Source organism: Megalops cyprinoides, chromosome 2 (assembly GCF_013368585.1).
Source record: "Megalops cyprinoides isolate fMegCyp1 chromosome 2, fMegCyp1.pri, whole genome shotgun sequence".
Taxonomy (NCBI): Eukaryota; Metazoa; Chordata; class Actinopteri; order Elopiformes; family Megalopidae; genus Megalops; species Megalops cyprinoides.
In genome coordinates this window covers 56,202,346-56,223,924 of record NC_050584.1, presented here as the reverse complement: position 1 = coordinate 56,223,924, position 21,579 = coordinate 56,202,346, and the positions used below count along the sequence as shown (strand labels likewise).

Below are 21,579 nucleotides of genomic sequence, written 5' to 3'. Positions count from 1 at the left end.
TTATTGAAGAGAAAGAAATACAGGCTACTGACAGCTTCACAAGCTGAGCCAAAGTACTCCTTGAAACACAATTACAAAAATCAGACATCCCTGTCAGATGTTCAGAGCAGTCTAGAGCTCGTGAGCTTTATGCTCAAAAGTGATAAACACATTCAGCAGCTAGTACATTCAGGGCTGTCCCTTCTCTGCAACAACTCTGCATCATGCTTTTTGTGCTGTTATTGTTATTATCTATTATCTTATCTATCTACCTAGCTGAGAGTCTGAAAATGCACGAAGACAGTTTAGTTAAAACTGGAGTAAATGACTAGAGATGCAGGTGTACTTTATAAATAAGGATTTCCAGGAGTTTAACTTTATATTTATTTTTTTCTTGGCCTTCTTTTCCCACAGTACAAGACATACTTTGGTTACAAATTTAAACTTACCAGTGGGAATGAAATTAATTGCAACTTCTATTAATATCCATAATGAATTCAGCTTCTATAAACTAGTTTATGTAGATTAGGGGGAGCAAGGGGCAGTAAGAATAATGGGTTTGAAGCCTGTACATTGGGCATATTTGGGTGTACTTTTGAAGACACACATTGTCTTATGAATTGGAGGAATTGTCATGCATTTTGAATCCATGGTAAGAAACTGAATGCCACAGTCACAGTATTCATTGGACAGGAAAATACAGTTACACATGTGTTTTTATTTTACAGATCTTAATGAGTTTAATAACTGTGGTCTTTGCTGAGGAAAGGAAGGAGTGTATTGAGACATCCTAGAAGCAATATTCATGTGGTGTTTTGAAGTTTAAAAAACCTCGAATGAGGCAGTTGACTTTAGCTGCCTGACCTCTAACTTCGAGATAAGGTCTCTCAGAAGTAACCGAGACAGAATGCAAGGTAGAAGAGGTATATATAATGCAAAGCAATGGCTTAAATGTCAGAGTTCAAGTTAACACTTAGAATTTAACACGTAGACTATTTTAATTGTCAAAGTACCTTTAAAACGAGCATCTACTTTGATGTGTCTAGCTATTCATGACTATTTATGTTACTTGTTGAAACTTTAATTTCTACAGTAGGTTGACCTAAAACACCTGAAAATTTATCTCAACTAAACACAACTAAACTATGACCAGATAATCAGTGGCGGGTAGTATCGCAATGCAAGAGTTACAGATTAAATTCTTCGAATGGCACAAATGAAAACAGACCGGCTGTCAATCCATAATCTTTAATTTTCTGTGCTACAAATTAAATGCGGTCAGTATCTGTGTGCGCGTGCGTTAGGCGCGGGCTCCCTAATGACAAAAAAGGCTTTAACCCATTACTGACGTCAGTTCGCTTGGTACTTTACCTTTGCGTTCTCGTCTATGACACACTTCTTGAAGTATCTGTAAAAGTAAAAAAGACAGGAGGCAGGAGTCGGATCAACAAATGCAGAGGAAGGGTTCTAGCGTTCTTTTCCCGGCATTTCTGCTGTTACAGTTATTCTAGCCAAACCGGGTTCTGGTGTTTCGAGCAGGCAGTGACACATGGTTAGTTGCTGGTGGGCTACACATAAACCCGCACACTCCATCCTCAGCGACAACTGGGAATGGAGCAAGCAGCAGCCATTGCCGCCAGGTCTTTTTAGGCAAAATTGACTCCGATTAGTTCATCTAACACCTGATTCTCTCACACAGTAAAAGAGAAGAAAAAGATCCAGCATGTCTGCAAAAGAAAGACAAAAAGGAAAGCTGACTAAAGACAGCGTTACCTTGCTGCCTTGCTTCTATTTCGTTGAGGTAGGTGTGTTTGCATTTGTGCGTTTTACAATAGTATGCAGAGCGAGGGAGATTGCCGAGTAGAGAGGCGATGTTGCGAGGATAACAGGCAAAATGTTGGGGGGAAAATGCTGTATTTGTTTAGGAATTTTATGTCTGACCCGTTCTTTTTCAGTTAAACGCAGTGTTCTTATGGTGTCTGCATTGATTAACTGAGCTGGATTTGCATGAGAATCACATTTTGTGAAAGGTCTCTGTGACCAGTGTTAGTTGCATAGTACTGTGGATATTCGCTTTACCCCTAATGCATTTCAGAGATGTGTAAGATTTAAAATTTACTCATTCAAATGTCGTTAACTTATGCAGCTTTATTTGACAGCAAGGTAGGAAAAAGTCCAGCGGCCACTGCTGGTTAAGTTTGTGACCCAGAAAGAAAATTCTTTTTAAATCTTTTTAACGTTGACGGCTCTATTGGATAAATACTATAAGCGTTAGTTCAGTAGCATATAACCTGTCACAACATGCAGCATTATTACTAAGACTAAGTGTTTGTCCCAAACATTGTGCCAGGCTGTTTTAGCCGGCTTATGCCTGAGCTGCCGTCCACAATAAAGACCACCATTCCTTTCTACCAACATTTGCCTGCTCCACTGTAGGAGGTTGAAAAAGGAGCAGTTTGCATGACATACCTGTTAGTATTCAGTTGAATCTCGGGCACAAATCAGCTTCTTTTCTAGAATAATTGATTCATGTAATACGGGGCGACTGGCTTTAATAACAATCTGTATGGATTGTAAATTCTTTGTGAATTACGAAAACAAAGCACTTTTTTGTGAGGTAATATTGTTGATGCTGTAGACAATTTTCAGTAAAATTTGTATGAAGTAATTCTAACTGAGTAACAGAATGCCATATACCCAGGGACATGCCCTGACTTTTTGGAGGGCAGTGGCTCAAATTTCGAGAAGGGCATGGCTTAACAATGACTGATCTGGCAGGAAAGGGCACTTCTGACTTTAGGACTAAAAAGGCAGGAGCCCCCTAGAGCCCAAGCAATCCCCCCCCCCACACACACACACACACACAAACAATATATGCCAGTATATTCTGTATATCTTCTTCACAACAAGAGAAATGTTGTGGCATGTCCGATATATACAAAGCGCTTTCAAGCAAGTAACAACACTAAAATCACAGGTGATGTACATGCCTCCATAATGATATTTAGAAAATGGCTTATAGTAGGGGGAGGTTTCGTTTGTGATTCATTGAAAAAGAGTAATGGCTCGAGGGCTTACCTTTAGTGTATACTTGTGTATGCCACAGTACTCATTAGCACAAACTTTGGTCTGAGAAGATGTGCACATATGTAAAAGAGAACTTATTGTTGTTTTATTAATGTTCGCATCTATTTCACTGATAGAATCAGACATACAGCATGTCCTTGTATTCTCTTCAGCCATGTCCAGCCAATGTCACAATCTGGGGATTGTGAATTGTTGTCACACTAGATTTCAAATCTGGACTGAAATCAGGGAAGAATGCTGGTCCATTCCTACCAGAATTTATCTGAGCTATTGCGCTGAACAAACAGTAGATCTTTTGACATGGCAAGCCAAGCATCACTTACAGCATCTAGTTGATACTGTAAGTACTCTGGTTTTCAGCCCGTCTTGGGCATACTGGCTTTCCAGGGTGTGCAGCTTGTCCATTTTTTTGCAGATTGTTTTAGTTTAAATTAAAAAAAGAGGTGGTCTCATTGATGTACCAACCAAGGTCAGTTTCTCTTCCATTGCATCATGTGTTAATGCTTCTTTATGAATACCCATAAAATCAATATGGATGATCTTTTAAATTATGCATTTAAATCATCTGACAGCTCTTGACAAAAGCATAGCCAAAATGGAGCATAATTTCCTGAGCTAGCATCTGTTTCCAAAGATACAAAAGAATAGAATTGATATTACAGAATTGTTTTTTTTTGGATGGTGTCCCCTCCCATTTTTGCAACATTAGGGAATAAATGAGCCTGGAGCTATTAAAAATTACTTATTCATCAATAGCTATTTATTAAACTGAAACATATTCGCAGTTCTGCAGAAACCTTGTCTTGTCTGTGGACTCTTAGCTAGCAGCACTCTTGACACCGTTGAAGGAAAATTATAAGAATGCATGCCGTGCGGCAAATGGCAATTATAGAATCAATAAGGAAAACGTCTGCCTATGTCTGTGCTTAATTTTGCATTGCTTGAGGGAGTGCTCTATTTAAGGACTACTGGTGGGAGGGATAACAGACGGAACACGGAACGTGTGCTGTAATAAAAGAATCACGCACACTGAGATGTCAACTAATACTTTTGGCTGGAGTCTGCTGGAGCATATATGGGGCAATGGGACACACAGAACGGAGGCAGTAGAGCTTTCACTGGAAAAGCTCCTTAGGGAAAGCGGAGCACGGTAGCACTCACAGAAGGTAAATAATAAGTGGCGATGTGAGCAGGGAGGTTATCACACTCTAATGCACCCGTTCATTCCCATTTATACAATGAATACATGGGATTGAAACCACTGCCCAAATTCTAGCACCCATTAATTAAGCAGGACTTTTATCCAGTGAGGCATATTGCCTTCCATTGCCATTCCATTGAGCTACCTTACGTTTATGTGTGCCATTCTAATGCAAACCATATGGCAGTACTATATACAGTACTATACAATAAGTGCTGTTGACCAGAGAATCTTTGATGTTGTACTTTGAAGTATTGCCCACACCAGCCTACATCACATTTGTTTGTAAATAAATGAACAAGGTTGCTTTTCAGCTGACACTGCGTGCCAGCTTTTGATGGAGGAAGCAATCCTGATGCTTTTGCCAGTGCTATTCTTGGTGTTATACAGTAACATTGTAGCAATAGCCAACTTGGCAAGGTCACATTGAATGAGAATGCCAGATATTAAACTGCAGTACTGTACTGTAGTTTGGAAAAAGCACAGAGGCATGTAAAATAAAAACAACCCAGTGCGCCCACAATTCTGTTCCAGATGACACTCTCCCAAAGCCATCGGCTGGCATAGCTGCTGCAGTTGGCCTCAGAGATGAGACAAATCTCGCTTCTCAGCCATGCAATACTCTAGCGTTCCCACCATGTTGTGGTCTGGTCAGTAATCCAGTGTGCTGTCTGTTAACAGTTTGTTCTGTTTCATCTGGCAACATATTTTGCACTTTTAAAATTCCTTTTCAGTTTTTTTGTAATGGGTTTTTTTTTGTTAATCACTTTTTATAGATTTTTTTTGTAACTCTTTTATACATTTTGGATCATGTTGATGTCCATTCCTCTCAGGATGTCAGATACTTGGTCACACCGAAAATCTTAAAATGGCATACAACTTGAACTGACCCTTTCAGCTGAGATATTAACAAGAACCCATGCTTCTGTTCAGGGATTGTGTGATGGCTTGTGTTGCTAAACAGGTAGGTCTCCTCGCTAGAAGTAAAATGAACTTTATCTTGAGAGGTTCCAAATATTGCTGCAGGCAGACATAGCAGACTTCACAACTGCTAATGTTATATACCAACACAATGAACTCCACTTGACTGTTAGCCCAAGTCAATTGGCAGTGGAAACACCTCCAAATCACCTCAGGTGTAGCTGACATACAGCTAAGGCAGGTCAAAGGAAAGGAGACTGATATAAATGATATATTTCACAAGGCAGCTCTGTTTTGTCTGAGCCAGAAAACAGAACCCAAGTTCTCCGGAGTTCATACCACTTTTCCTCACCGCTTCCCATAATGCACCGCTGTAGGCAGGCTTGAGTACCAGGCATATTCTGCTGTCACTGATTTAAGAGATTCACCAAATATTGACTGTTTCTGTTTTCCGATTAGCTTCCCCCTCACACAAGCTGTATAGGGTGCATTTAATGACTTTTTTACTGTCTCTATGTAGAAGTGGAAGAGATTCATTGTGGGTGAGCAAACAACACTGAAGGGTCTACAGTAATTGTGCATGTGGCATCAGCCTCTAAAAATAACCACCAGAGAAACAAGCCCTCATCCATTTGTACATATATATTATTTAAACTTCAATGTCACTGTTTTTTTTATTGTTTCTTGTTGTTGTTGCTGCTGCTGCTCAGACTGGGGTACATGAAGATATACCATTGTTTGAGCTCCGCTCTCTTTCATAAAGCACTGTGTAGTTATGGCTTTTATTATGGTAGGAATAGTAAAACTAAAAGACATGAAAATGCTTTATAGCAGTTTTCATGCGGATGAAAACATGGGATGAGATTGTATTCTCAGGTCCATTATAATTCTCATCAAGATGGAATATATTGCAGATGTACAGTATACTTCTAAATCAAAGTGGTCTTGAAAGACCTGATGCATGAGGAGAATGAGGACTATGAGGAAAATGTGGGCAGAGGGGGCAGCAAACTCAGAATTATGACGACTGCAATTCTGCCTCTCTTTGAGGTGCCACAGCTGACCTGTATTTCCATCCAAATGCAGACAGATAGGAGTTGATCTCATAGTCTGCCTTGAAGCGTCACAGTGTGGTTACCTCAGAACCAGTGCACACTGACAACTTGAGCTTAAAGTGTCCTGGTCTTTCTTTAGCTGGATTTGACTGTTCTGATCTGAAATGGGATGGTGTGCTGTGGTATTTAAACAAGATGTTTAGATAGCGTTTGAGCTACATTTTAATTAGGTGATTCCTCGCATTCTTTTTTTTTGGTCACAGGTAATTTTCAATAATGCTCAACAGCATTTTAAAAGAACTGTTTGTTTTTATGATTGGTTTTGGTGAATACTGAAGAAGGGTGCTACATGTTACAGAAATGTCAGTGAAAGGTTAGGATGCTGACATTTTTATCCATCTGGGTGCAACAATGATTCTAATGTACCCATATCACTGCATCTTTTAGAAAGTGTTAGATTTACACTCAGAATGGAGTAAAGATAGTTATTCAAAGTTATTCAGTGTTTCAAAGTGGCAGTTTGACAACCTTTATTGTTTAGCTTTCGTATTTCATAGCTTCAGTATTTCAGTATTGCTGGCTTAACACTTTTTTAGGATTTGTGGATGATGCTGCAGGGGATGAACTGTTCACCACCCATAAAAAGTATTTTGAGTTTAAAAATTGTGAAATACTGTATGTTTAAAATCACATGAATATATTCATATTAATTTCATTCCTTTGGCAGAACCATATATCTTGACTTGCTTCCCTGGGGTCTGTTTAGAACTCAAATTTAAAAGAGAGTTCCGTCTCCTCAGGTCACAGTGGGGATTTATCACTAATATTTTGTCATTTTGAGAATTAAAACCCAAAATATAAAATTACTTTGTGTAGATTGTTGTGGACATATGCACACAGCAGAAGAGTTAAATCTGGACTGGACTGTCTGGACTCTGGAGCAGTGGTAGTAGTAACCTCTCTAAACTCTAAAATTTCTGGACTCTGGTCACACATGATTGGCTTCTATGAGTCGGTTCATTATCTTGACTTAACTCAGAACTGCTCTTTGCAGCTGAACTGCCTTTCCATTTTACTGCACATTTTAACGTGTTCAAAAGTGTTATGTCATTCTAGAATGTGTTTGATACAGCAGCTTTTGTAATTTTCGTACGCATTGTTTGTCACCCTGGACGGAGGTGTCAACTAAATGGTGCAGGAGCAACAACAGCAACAGTAATGACAGCCTCAGTGGTCTCCACATTTTCAATTTGCACCCTTCATTTATCATCAAGTGCCTCTTTTCCTCTTCAGACCCTCTCATCTTCGATCAAAATGCATCTCCCTGAGACAGTGCAAAAATTTAATTTCCAGCAAAGGACTATCTCTTAGAGAATGACAGGCTCTTTGATAATTGGGCCTGCTCTTGGACCTCTAGCTTGGCAATGGGGAATAAGAACAGTCAGAAGGCTTATCACAGTCTTTACCACAACCTATCAGCCGTGTTAGTGCAAGCATTTATAAACCTAATTAGGATCCTAAGATTCTTAAAAAGCATCCATGGAGAGGTTATGTAACTAATACTGTTTGGTTTCTGCAGCTGTCTTTGTTTTTAATCTCGTCCCGTTTTGCCACTGTTGCCTGATTACAGCAATGAAATGCATTGGTAAACCACACTCATTTGAATAATGTGAACCATGTCATTTGCTCGATCCATTGCAACAACGCATGAAATTTGCCAGCAAATAAAGAGAGTAATTTTGTGAGAAGCAATGGACTTAGTAATACAAAGTAAAGTAGTTTTCCTTTGGTCTTTTTTTTCCAAATCAATACAGAAGACTTGTCTTTACCTTATAATAATCAAAAAGATGTTGTGGTTACTAATGTAATGTGTTTTTGAAGGGGTGTGTGTATATATATGTCCAGCAGTCTGACACATAGGAGAACAGAATGGATTTCAGCAATCATAAGAGTTAGCATAATTAAAACATTTCTCTGATATCACAGAAACAGTCTGGAAATGTCTCTTTGCTCTGTTGCCTGTCTGATATGGCAGCAGTTCCAGATGAATTGTTGGCACTGCAGGAGGGGACTGGACATTGGAGTGATTTTTCCTTTTGACATGTTTGACATTTGTCTCCCTGGGCAGCTCCCCATACTGGCATCCTCCGTGGTCAGCTTGTACTTCCTGGAGCTGACGGACGTGTTCAAGCCCGTGCGCTCTGGCTACAATTGCAACGACCGCAGCCTGAGCTTGCCCTACATTGAGCCCACGCACGAGGTCGTCCCCTTCCTGATGCTCCTCAGCTTGGCCTTCGCCGGCCCTGCAGTCACGGTCAGTGTGTGGTCTCACTGAGGATGGTACCCTAACAGAAAAGTCCAACTGTACAGCCCACTTGTAATTTTCAGAACAATATTAGTTTGTAGCACTGGATCAATGCATTGTGAGAACCGGTGGCGACGGGTGAGCTGGAAACAGGGGAAGCCTGAACACTACCTGTAAATCATTACTTTCAACCTACTCCCCTTTATACTCCTTGATTAACAATAAAACAAATAATTCACAGAATAATCGACACCAATCGCGTAATTAGAATAAACGATTACGCTCGCGAAACACAGCAGATTGTTTGAAATTTCTGTGCTATTGCGAAAGCTACAGCATGAGATTGTTTAATTAGCAAGGATGGCAATTTGAATAATTAAGTGGCAAGTAATCCCAAAGCTTTCTCTTAAATGTTTCACATTATAGCTTTCTTTTGTTACAAAATTCAAATTACAAAATGGAGCCTAATTTAGTTAAGTCGATTTAAATTACTGAGAATAAACTTTTAGGTTAAGTTGAGTGCAATGAACAATAATGTTTAGAACACAGACCTCACAAAAGCTGTGATGTGTCATGAGTATTTAACATAATTTACATCGATAAATTCCATCCTTGTTAATTAAACAATCTCACCTTGTAGCTTTCGCAGTAGCACACAAACTACAGACAATCTGCGGTGTTTTGCTGTTTTGCGAGCATAATCATTTATTCTAATTACGCTTTCTGAGCTTTGAACTGCGCAGTAAGACTCATGCCAGCATCAGGACAGGACGTTAAATGTGTGCCGTTCAGGGGTATCTAATGTGACTGTCATATCATGTTTAATACAGAACTGATTTCACAAAGCAAAACAGTTAAAAGGAGTGACTCAGAAGAAGTCTACACATGTGTCACTTTACAGATGTGCTCATTGCCTTTTAAATATAATTCATAGACCTTTTGATTGGACTGTGTACACTAGTAATAACAAGATTAATTTTTTCTAATGATAGTATTTTCAATAATTAATTTTCCCCGTAGCTAAATTGTAATTTTAATTTCACAGTCATCTCTTTTGTTGTAAGTTTTATTCCCCCTATTCAGGATATTTTACTGGCTTCCTCATCAGTTTCAATTAAATTTGATTGCTTTGACTATATGGTGCCATTTTAATTTATTTTACAGCCAGGGGCTATTTTGCTTAAATGTAGAATCCTGGAAACCCAGAGATGTTCAGGTCGCAATTCTAGCTCTTTGATAGAAAACTGAAATAGTGATGTCATTTATGAGATTGTGCAAACAAAGGCCTTACTTCTAATATACAGCATGCCCTCATAAGACAATAGCCTTGTATTCTAGTGATATTTGTACTTAGTGAGTCCTCTACACAGGTATTTTTTTCTCTGTTTACTGTTTACCTGGCAGATAGAAATCTGTGACGGAAGAGCCTATTCTCAGTAGGTGCCAGGTTTTCCTGTGGATTTGCCAGTTGTCCCTAGTGCCGGGGAGAGAGAGAGAGAGAAGGCATCACAATAGCTGCAGGCTTAGGGGAGTCAAAGGGGGAGAATTCCGGTATGGTATCTCTGCAGGACTGGTCTGGGCACAGAGTCAGGTCTCAGTGCGGCAGTGTGCGGAGCCAAGCTCAGCTGTTATTCATAACTTCTCCGCTGTCAGGGGAGTACGGACCCCCGCTGCCTTCAAACGCATGTCCCCGTTGAGCATTAAACTCATCACCTCCACCAGCAGGCCTGCGATGGGTGTTACAATACAGGTGCGCTCTGCATCTGTCTGTAGGTGAGGAGGTGAGGGGACTCCAGCGGCAGAGCTGAGCAGCAGGAATACACTGATTGATGGGCTTAGATGGGAGGGGCTGACACAATCTCTCCTCACACAGTCCCGGCTTCCCTGAGCAGCCAGGGTTCAGAGCTGGAATATGAATGGATTCATTTCAGTGTTCACAGTAGTGACAGTGTCTCCCCTTTAAGAACAATGGAAACGCGGGGGATAAAGGCTTATTTTAACAGACAGGTGCACTGATGATGAAACATTCGAGCACCAGCCAGCGATCCCCGCTGCCCTGGCTACAGGATCATCTGTGCTAAGGAAAGGCTGTGAAGCGTGGAGTGAACCTGATCTGTCAGGCAGGTTTTGATCTTCATCTCCTCTGGCCACGGCTACAGAGATGGTGTCATATTGAGAGAGTCGGGAAACCGCAGCTTTAAGTTAAGATAACAGTGCCCCCACGCAGAAAGCTGAGAAGGCGAGCAATGCCATCGGACAGGTGTCGGTGTGGAAAGACACTAGATCACTTTACCCTGAGTGCGTTTGCGGCAAAGGCCCACAAAGCCACTTTAGTGAAGTCCATCATGTTTCGGCAGATAATGATCGGAGAGGGTATTCTGTACTGCTGCCTGTCGAGAAGAAGAAACAGCAGCGGAACGGAGGCAAACATCAACGCAGCGGGGTGCAACTTCAACTCCTACATCCGCCGAGCTGTCAGGTTTGTTGGTGGGTTTCTCTTCTTTCATTCTTCCCGGGCTTGCTTCTGGCAAAGAGCGCAACGGCGGACTATTATACATAATGAAAGAGATCCAACATAGTATTTCCTCAAATTGACCATCTGTTCGCAAGAAAAATACTCTTGTCTGCCTTTCCTTTTTCATGCTCTCAGTATGACTCTAAGCCTACAAATAAATCACACTGTTGCAGTGTGCCCAGTATTCACCAATTTCCGGTTGGAGCCTCCCTGGCACAGTTGGACAGTGGCATCTCCTTTTACCTGCGGTTGGTATCTTGTGAATGAGTCAGATCTATAACAGGCACTGTGAATACTTTAGCGGAATCCCAAATGTGTACCTACAGTGTTCATTGTGCTGTGGTAGAGGGAAGCAAGTGTCCCTACAGTGCTGCTCACTCCGTGGGTGAGTGAGTGGGAGGGTGGGAGAATGGCAAACAGTGAGACAAGACAGACACTACCACCTCTAGAGTCAAAGCTAAAAAGGAACAAGGAAATTACTTTGTACAGTTTTACTCCAAATGTGTTTCACATTGTGGTTCTTCACTTAATTAAATATATTTAGAAATGCATCCACATACTGGCACACATGGGGAACAGTATGTAACAGTGCCCACATGCAAACTCGCTGTCTCTTCCTTTCCTGTCAGCGCTGTGAGAGGCCACAGGAACACCGATGTGTTGATGTACAGAGCGGGCAAAGTCAGCTTGCCTTTGTGAAAAGGAGTTTACACTTTCCAGAATGTGCCAATTGCTTATGGGAAGGAGCAAATATGGCCTCTGAATGGGTAGAATCATAAATATAAATTGAGATGCTCACTCAGAGATGACCAAACTAATTTGTAGTCAAAATGTTACCCTTGGCTTGTACTTTTCGTATTGTTCAAGTCATCTGGGTTTGCTGTTGTTAAAATGGTGTATTTGTGCGTGCGTGCATGTGTCTGTGTGTATGTTTGTATGTGTGTATATGTCCCTTTATGTGTCTGTATACAGGTGTGTGTGTTTGTGCATGTGCGTGTGCCGGCATTTATTCCTGCATTTGTGCTGTTTTCATGGCTAGGGGTCCACGTGTTCGGGCTCTGTGCCACTGCTCTCATAACAGACATCATCCAGCTGTCCACAGGCTACCACGCACCATACTTTCTCACCGTCTGCAAGCCCAACTACACCACGCTGAACACCTCCTGTGACGAGAACTCTTTCGTCGTGGATGACATCTGCTCCGGAGCCGACCCAGCCATCATCAACAGTGGCAGGTTTGTCACTGTGTCTCTGACCTGGTTCGGAGCATCACGTAACTGCTCCAGGTTTTCAGTTTTACAGAGTAGTCTCATTAGGAGTACTGTGGAAAATATATCACATCCATGTGCACGTGCTGAAACTGTGAAGGTGTAGGATTATTGCTGCTGTGCAAGCTTATTTAAATATAGATCCAGGCTCGATTCATTAACAAGGTGTTAAAATTGTTCTTCTCATACTGCACCTCAGCAGGGTTGGATTAAGTTTAAACCTGATTCATGTTAAATTGGATTAATGCTTGGGTGCTAATAATCAGAATGTCCTAGACAGCTAATACCGATGCTCTTTTAATTCCCAGCAACAGCACCCATAGATTTACATTTGGCTTTTGATGCTTCATCTAATGAGACTGGTTCTAGGGAATGAAATACTACAGTGTAAAGCAACCTCCACAATACCCCCATAACTCTGAACCCCTCTGTGGTTTGAACGAATAATGAAATAATGTAAATTGTCTCCGTGTTCTGGATGGGTCATCAAAACAGATAGGTAGTAAATGAAAGAGAGTAAATACGATGGAAGACATTTTGCAGTTATGAAGCTTTCGTGTCACTGCTTAATGTTTTATTCTTTAGTTACTTTGTTATAAGAAATTTGTAATGGTTAGACTTTCTAATTTGCAGTTATTGTGGTGCTAATAAACAATGACAAAGGACTGAAGATAGTTGCGTTTAGTTTAGTTTTTTTTTTGGAAGCTCCTTGATGAGAGTGTTAGAAACATACATGACAGTGCAATAAGCTGGGAAGAAATTCCTTCTGGGGAAACATATAACATTAACAATGTAATGCAAAATATTATATTATTATATATTATATTATTATATACGATTATATTCAATATATAATACCTCCTGTGGAGAAATGAAAAAAAATGCATTTTGTAGCTAAACATTGTAGCTGGTTCATTAGTACATTCTGGGTGGGGTTTATTTTATTTTATTATAATTTTTTTTTAATCACTGAAAACCAATATTCTTTAATGAGAAAGAAATCAGATCTTCTAAAGATAATTAATCTCTGGGAAAAGAGCAAAATGGCAGTAGCTATATGGAAGATTTATGTTTAAACATCTATTTATCTCCCATCCTTTCCTCTCCCGTTGAAGAGGTAATAAAATAGTTTTACATGTTCACTAAAGAGGCTTGGTGGAAATGAACCATTAAATTAAACCAAGCAATTAAACCCTTAAAATGCCAATAGCTGAAAGCTCAAAGTTTCCGCTCTGCCACTTTTTGCAATCTATTACAGCGATTTCAGATTATTACATTACCTTGACTATGTTTATGTTTTTTGTTGGGGCTTTTTTTTCAGGTTATGACTGGTTAAATGTTTTTTTTGTTGTTGTTGTAACACCTTTAAATTTTGATTCATGTACAATTAAAAGCTCTGCCATGAAAAACAAACCTGCCTACTCTCAGTTAACCTTTTGCATTTGGAGCCATCCGCTCAGTGAGTGCGTAATTGTCTTTCACGTCGCAGCCCGAAATGAAAGGTGACTGTGAATCACTGCCAGCCAGCACAGTGATTGGAACAGGAAATGGCAAATGTCAACTCTGTAATCCCACTCTAATGCACTTATGAAACATAGTGCAGTGCTGCAGCCAGGCTTTAAACCCAGACTCTCACCCATGCATGTTCCTGACAAGAAGGGAGATTTCGAATGAGTGCACAAAAACTCAGGGTTTTATTATAATTTTATTATCAACAATTGGAATTATGTTTTTTTAATATTCTACGACAGCTGTTTGTTCTTGGATTTGGTTGTTTTGTACGCACAAAAGACTTTTTGTGTTAACAGTCTCTCAGGCAGAAAAGTAACTCTGTTCCTCATCCCTTTCAGAAAGTCCTTTCCATCTCAGCATGCAACACTGGCTGCCTTTGCCGCGGTCTACATTTCAGTGAGTAATCAAGACCCCTGTTCATTAAGCCCAAGCATTTAAAGAGGTCTTCCACAGTAGTTTTCACATGCAGTCAGCAGAGCTGTATATATCACTATTCACTGGCGGATAAATATGAAGTGCAGATGGAATACCTTAAGGGTAACAATGAAATGTAATGAAAGACGGGGAGAGTGTGTTGACTCAGCGCTCATGGGACTCTCTTCAGTTTCTCTTTTCACACTGAGTTGTGTCATGTATCTGTAAATGTGCGATGCCGTTTTCAAAACACAATTTCATGTAAATTCACTCAGACACTGTATAATGAGTTTCATATTTAATTCTTTTTCAACTGTGAAATTCAAATGGGATATGGCAAAAAAGGGTGAAAGCTTTTTATGTGGCAATGAGGAATAATGTGGGGCTAATGTTTGGTATTTGTGCATATTTCCAGATGTATTTCAATGCCACGCTTACTGACTCGTCGAAGCTCCTGAAACCACTTCTGGTCTTCTCCTTCATCATCTGTGCCATTATCTGTGGACTGACGCGCATCATCCAGTACAAGAATCATGCCATCGATGTCTACCTCGGCTTCCTGATTGGTGGAGGAATAGCACTGTACTTGGTAAGTATCCTTAACCCATTACTTTATTAGCTATTTAAAGTCTGCCTGTTGTTGTTTTTTTAAATAAAAAAGAATTAACAATTATAATTTCTATAGAACAATATGACATTTTCATCTATCTTTGTTCCTGTACATGTGACGATATTTGCTGTATTCAAGTGTGATATTTATACTGCTGTCATCTAACTGAGTTTACATTTACATTTACATCACAGTCATTCATTTGGCCGATATTTTTATCCAAAGTGACTTACAACACAAGCATATAGCCATGTAATGAGTCAACAATATTGGAAGTGTTGCATGACCAAGTTTCACTAGTTGGCCAGACAAGAAATAAGCTATACAAGGTACAAGTTGGAAAAAATATTCAGCCAACGGCCATACAGAGTGATAAAACATGAAATTCAGTCTTACATGGGAGACATTACTAAAAGCACATTTCCAAAGTGTTTGAAGATTTCTCAGCCTAAACACACCATACTCTGAGACCTTGTCACTCCAGCCCCCGGTCTGTCAGCTCAGTGTCCTGTCTGTGAGATGTTCTGAAAGACCGCAGCAGACCACAGTCAGGAGACTGCTGTCAGCTGGGTCTGTCGGGCCTCTCCAGAGGGAGCTCCACCCTGTGTGACCTGACTCCAGAAATAGCTCTTTTGTCTTAAGCTGTATCTGTGGAGTATGTATGCATTCATCACATCCGTAGTGTTTCAGAGACAATATCATTTTCTTTTTCATCTCTTTCATTCTGTTTTGTGTTATTTTATGTCTCTCCCTTTTCATTTCAATTTAATCTGAAAACAAGCAATTAAAATTGAATATATGTTTCAGCAGTCTATATTTGTCTTAATACTAAATCTAAGCTGCCTAAAATGTACCCTAGAAAGTCTTGTGCAGTTGAAAAACTAAAAAAAATGTACAAAGACATCAAAAGTGATAAGTAACCTAGAGGAAGTATTCAAGATGCTATTGATGTTCCTTAAATTTTGCTGCCTTTTGCACCTGTTTTGAATTTTCCTCCACTTATGTTCATGTTTTAGAGGCCTGACTTGGGGTCATAGAGCAGTCACTGTCTAGGGTCAGGTTGGGGTTGGGGGTGAGGTTGGAAGTCAGAGGTTAGACTAACTTTATGGAGGAGCTATGCTGAGGGTTCTCTCTCGTCCTCAGGGCCTGTATGCTGTAGGCAACTTCCAGCCCAGCGAGGACACTAAGACCCAGCACGTGCAGCCGTGTGACCCTCTCAGGTCCTTGACGGACCTCAGCCACGACAGCAGCCGGCACCTGCAGCTGAAGAACGGCAGCAGCAGCGATGGCATCTCCTCGCGCTCCGAGAGCATCCTCCACCGCAACCACCGCGAGACCAGCTCCCTCACCAACCTGAAGAGGGCCAGCGCCGACGTGGAGATCATCACCCCCAGGAGCCCCATGGGCAAGGAGAGCATGGTGACCTTCAGCAACACCCTCCCCAGGGTGCACACCCCGGCCCTGGACGAGGCCACCCGCCGCAACGCCACCATCCACGCCTCCATGGACTCCACGCGCTCCAAGCAGCTGCTCTCCCAGTGGAAGACTAAGAACGAGAGCCGCAAGCTCTCCCTGCAGGTGATGGAGATGGAGGCTGGCAGCTCCCCTCAGAGGACCATGGAGATGAGATCCAGCTCCGAGCCCGCCAGGGTGGGCGTCAACGGGGAGCACCACGGCCCTGCGAACCAGTACCTTAAACTGGCCACCAGCAGCACTCCGTTACCCAACAGCAGCGGCATCGCCGGCGGCACCAGAGTGTCCATTCAGTCCCGTCCCGGCTCGTCTCAGCTGGTCCACATCCCGGAGGAGACTCAGGAGAACGTCAACACCTCTCCCAAGAGCGGCGTCGCCCGCTCCAAGTGGCTAAAGGTGGCGGAAAAGAGCACGGCCTGCAGAACTAACAACCAGCCGCGCATCATGCAGGTCATCGCCATGTCCAAGCAGCAGGGCCTGCTGCAGGGCAGCCCCAAGAGCTCCGATGGCAGCACAGTCAGCTGCACCGGGTCCATCCGGTACAAGGCCCTGAACGAACAGGAGCCCGGCTCCATCGTCAGGGTGGACGCCCACCCCGAGAACGCCCGGCCGGTGGTGCAGCCGCCATCCACGGACGGGAGCGGCTCGTGGAAGTGGAAGTCACAGGAGAAGGGGAGCCTCCGCCAGTCGTACGAGCTCAACGACCTCAACAGGAACTCGGAGAGTGGCGAGCCGGCGAAGGACGGCTACGGCTCCGCTGAGGCGAAAAGGGGCAACCCGGACTCCGGCGGCGAACACCACCACCACCACCCCCACAGCATCACCACCATCCGAGTCACGCCGGTGGAGGGGAGCGAAGCCGCCTCCGAGACCATGTCCGTCGCCTCCAGCCGGGACTCCACACTGAGGAGGAAGGGGAACATCATCCTTATCCCGGAACGGGGCAACAGCCCAGACAGCACCCGGAATATCTTCTACAAAGGGACATCGCCAGCTCCGAATTTCAAGGAGTGAGTCACTCTCCACATATGGCCTTGTTCACCAGATTCACAAGAGAAGAGCATAAAGAATACCTAAGCAAAGCTTGCGCTCCTAGCTATTGTCATATCCACCGAAAGCATGCAGTATAATCTGCAGAGCTGACCTATTGCCACTGACTGTGTAAGGGTGAATATTGCTTTTCCCAAGACAGACAGGGCTGCATTGTGCATGATATTTGTGTTTCTTAAAACTCACAAACGAGCACAAAGTCCGGGTTTGTAAAGTTGTTCGCTCTATATTTGCTATGTGGGGAAAAAAACGTTTCACTTCAGAAATATGATAATTATGTGATCACCCTGCAAAGAGCTTTTATGTTAATTAATTAGTGCCAGTTATCACAAGTGAATTTACGTGCTTATTATTTGTCTTTTTTTAAGTTCAGTGCTCTTTCTAAGCATCTTAGTGCTTTGAGAAATACCCTCTGTTGCACAGCCACCTTTAGCTGCATGTTTTTTTGGGCTTTTTTGTGTTTCATTGCTTGATAAGTTTGCATACAAAGTGCTAAATTTATTTATTTTTTAATTTGGCATAGTCATACAAGTGGTGCTGTACCAAGATCTTAAATGGATATTTATTATCAATGATGTATAAAAACCCATAATATATAAAATAATATATTTACATAGAAAAGGTAATTGTTTAAAAGCAGTTGTTTTAGAACTTTCATAAGAGATTAATATGATAAGAGTAGCAGTTGTTGGATGGGTAAGACTTCAATTTAATAGGCAGTGGTCTTGTATAATTTATCAAAGAAGTCAGAAGAAAACTATTATAAGAAAGCATTATGCTGATAACCATAAGTGCTATTTTACCAAATTGCTAATTATCAATGGAATTCAAATTTTAACAATGCAAAGTGCTCTTCACCTGCATCATGTTTTATGTAAAAGGGGAAACATAGACTTCACTTGAAATATATACATTTTACCTTTGAGTCTGCTTAAGCAACTTGTGCAACTGAATTCAGTCCTCCTGTGGGCAACTTGTCATTAGCTTTCAACAAAGGTCACTGTTCTCATTATTTGTGCATCCTTTTTCATTCAAATCCATCTCTTAAATGAAGCAGAAATGTATAATCTGTCTAAAAGAACCAATTTCTTCTTTTTTTTCTTAAAGGTTGATGCCATACTGCTTACAGCATGCCTGAAAGGAATCAGGCCCTTATTTCTAAACATCAATTTGTATGCCTACTTATTTAATAAAGTAGGATTCTCTTTTTAAAAAGTTGTATATACATGTATATACAACCCATATACATTTGCAGGACATTAGATGACATTTCATTTAACAGTAGGGTATCAGGGAGAAGAGTACCAAAATGCAGCGCAAAGCATTATTTCCTCAGATTCCTGAATAATCCAAAAATACATATTTTTCTCGGTGTAACTGAAAAGTCCTCAACAGACACAGAAGAAAAAAGTGCACCATGATCCGGTGAGCTGCACATTTACATACGGCTCATTTAAAAGGAGTCCATCTGTCGTACTGAATATTATTGTCTCCTGGCACAAATAACTGGATGGAAGGTTAACTCTGCACCCTCCTTGTGTTCCTTTCTCATTATAGTATTTGTGAGTGGGTCAGCTGTGCTAAAGGCACTGTGAATAAAGCTTCTTGCAAAGCGTTTCTGTAATTTCGGCACTTCAGACCTGAAAATCATTGCAAAGCACTGACTTAGGAGCATACGCCTGCTTGTAAGCACTATAGAAATGCAGGTCATGTTGCACGGCCTTTACTCCTTGTACATTTTGCAGCTCAGTAGACACAGTAGTGGGGTAAAGTGATGTGTGATATTGATTAAAATGTCAGAGGTGGGGATGGAGCTCTTGCAGTGAAGTGTTCAAGACAAAATAGACTTTGTAACTACTTTTCTCTCAGAGTCGATCAATTTTACATCATATTTATTACAGATTATTTTACAAACAGTTAGGGTTAGGGTTGTTATTGTACAATAGAAGAATACATGGAATTTTAAACTAAACTAAACTATGTCCTGCTGCAAACAGTGTGAATCATTGGTAACTTAAAAACATTATCTGACTAATGTTTACACTAAATTTCAAGACGGCCATAGTATTTCAGATGTGAATTAGATACTATGTGATCTAAAAAGTTATAAAGAATACATTATCATTTGTATCACACCATAATGTTAAATTAAATATTATATACATTGCATTTGATTGATACCTTATTTAAGTTTGAATTAAGAATCCATATTATGTTTTTGATTCTATATTAAAGCTTTTAAAGTAAAACTAAATTAAAACTTAATGTAGTCTATTTTGTGTCATAAAATGCTGTTTTAAAGTAATTTCAATATTAGAAACACCTCATCAAATTCATGTTATTGTTTGATTGACTTACAAAACAAATCAACATGGCATGTACATTGAAATAATGATTTTTTAGTTCAAGTATCACAAAACATATAATATCATGATATTATGATCAAAAGGGGGTCACACAAGCAAAGGTACAACAGTGGCATGAAGACCAAGTCGTGTATGTCTTACAACACATCTAGTGGTAAAATAAAATAAATTTAACTTAACTTAACTTGACTTAAATGACTGTTTATATATATATATGGCTGTTGTTAATTATAGATTTTAGAGATAGATTTTATGGGTATTATATAGATAGATGATGGGATGTTCTGACAGTAAGGGAGTTTGATCTTTTAAAATTTTACTTTAAATCTGTGGTCATAAGTGACTGTGGCCAGGTTGTGACTGTAGTTGACTGTAAACATTCACACTGTTTTGCTGTCCTGTATGCAGTGAGCATTACATGTCATTTTACCCTGAACATTACGTACTGTATACTCATCAGCGTCAACTTCTGATATGGTTACTTTTTCATTTTATGTCAAATTGATTTTAAAACAATTTCATTTTAAAATCACACAATAGTGTTTCATATATTAAAAAATATTACAGAACAGATTTCTATGACAGATACAATGAACTACTTGATTTGTTTGGCTTTACCAAAATTAATGTATTGCTTTATTTTTCTATTAGACTGTACATTTGCCAAAGGCTACTGTAATGTAACTGCTAAAAGTTAGGTTTTAATTAATTTATTTCTTTTAATTAAGAGCATTTATTCTGATAGAAGATTTATTCAAACAGTCGCAAATTCTACATGTTCATTTATTTTCTAACGAAATGCTTTTTTGTAATTAATGCCTTTTTTGGCATTGGCTGGTACCTTAATTTATACGCACTATGAAGTCATTTAATTGCTTAATCTTTGTATCACTGTAAATAAATATTTGTTACTCTACCAGAGAAGAATCTGTATCATAACATTGTTATGACAGCAATCACAGAAAAGCAATGAGAACCCCTGGACATGTGTCGATGATGATATATGCATGCAATTATAAAGAAATCTGGGTGCATCTGTTTACACACCGTAGGACTCAATTCTGCAATATCATTTTTTTTAGTGAATATCTGTAGAGTACAGTATTTGCTTCTATGAGTCTGTGTGTGTGTGCGTGTGCGTGTGTGTGTGTGTGTGAGAGAGAGAGAAACAACCAATGGTTTTGTGATCGAGCTAATGTGGCACAGCCACCGATCAACCACGCCAGGAGATATATTGGAAAATCAGTCCTGTGTTAAAGTTGCAAATGCAGTTGTATTTAACTTGCGCCTCTGTGGGGGTTGGCAGAAGGAATTTGTGCTATGTCTGAATATTGAAATAAATGTTTGCTAAAGAAAGCGGGTTGGCTCTCTTTAGTTACTGAAATTTGAGTTGGTTCTCAGTCGCTGCTAATGCTGTTTTTGCTGGTACAGGTTACAACATCTGTACTGTTTGTTCCCTTTTTGACTGAAAGGATCCTGCCAATTCACACCCTTTATGGGTAGATATAGCTAACAGCTAGCAGTATGCCTAGTGCTACATTAGGCCTCTTTCATTAAAAGTGGTTAAGAATGTTTGAGTTCTCCAACAGATACATGATGATATCATGCCATTCAGAGTAATTTATTAGATTCGTCATTGAAGAAATATTTAACTTCACTGTACAGGGCTGTTCAGACCATTAGCCCGTGGGTCCTTTGTTTTTGTCATTGGAATGGAAAAAGAGAATTGTGATTTCTCCTGTTTAATTAGTAACCACAGTTGTACCAGTTTTATTTGTCCGTTGGTACCCCATCATGTGTCCGTATGTAGAAGTTCAGCAGTT

General features: G+C 40.4%; 1 protein-coding gene across 1 annotated transcript; it reads left to right on the top strand.

Annotated features, from left to right (window-relative positions):
• The first annotated feature begins 1,395 nt into the window (after positions 1–1,395).
• LOC118772958 (phospholipid phosphatase-related protein type 4) lies at positions 1,396–17,704 on the top strand. Its single transcript, XM_036521653.1, has 7 exons — positions 1,396–1,780; positions 8,372–8,557; positions 10,906–11,035; positions 12,103–12,298; positions 14,182–14,239; positions 14,673–14,846; positions 16,011–17,704. Exons 1-7 carry the CDS (start codon positions 1,703–1,705, stop codon positions 17,352–17,354), a joined length of 2,166 nt encoding a protein of 721 aa, XP_036377546.1. The 5' UTR covers positions 1,396–1,702; the 3' UTR covers positions 17,355–17,704.
• Positions 17,705–21,579: the final 3,875 nt, after the last annotated feature.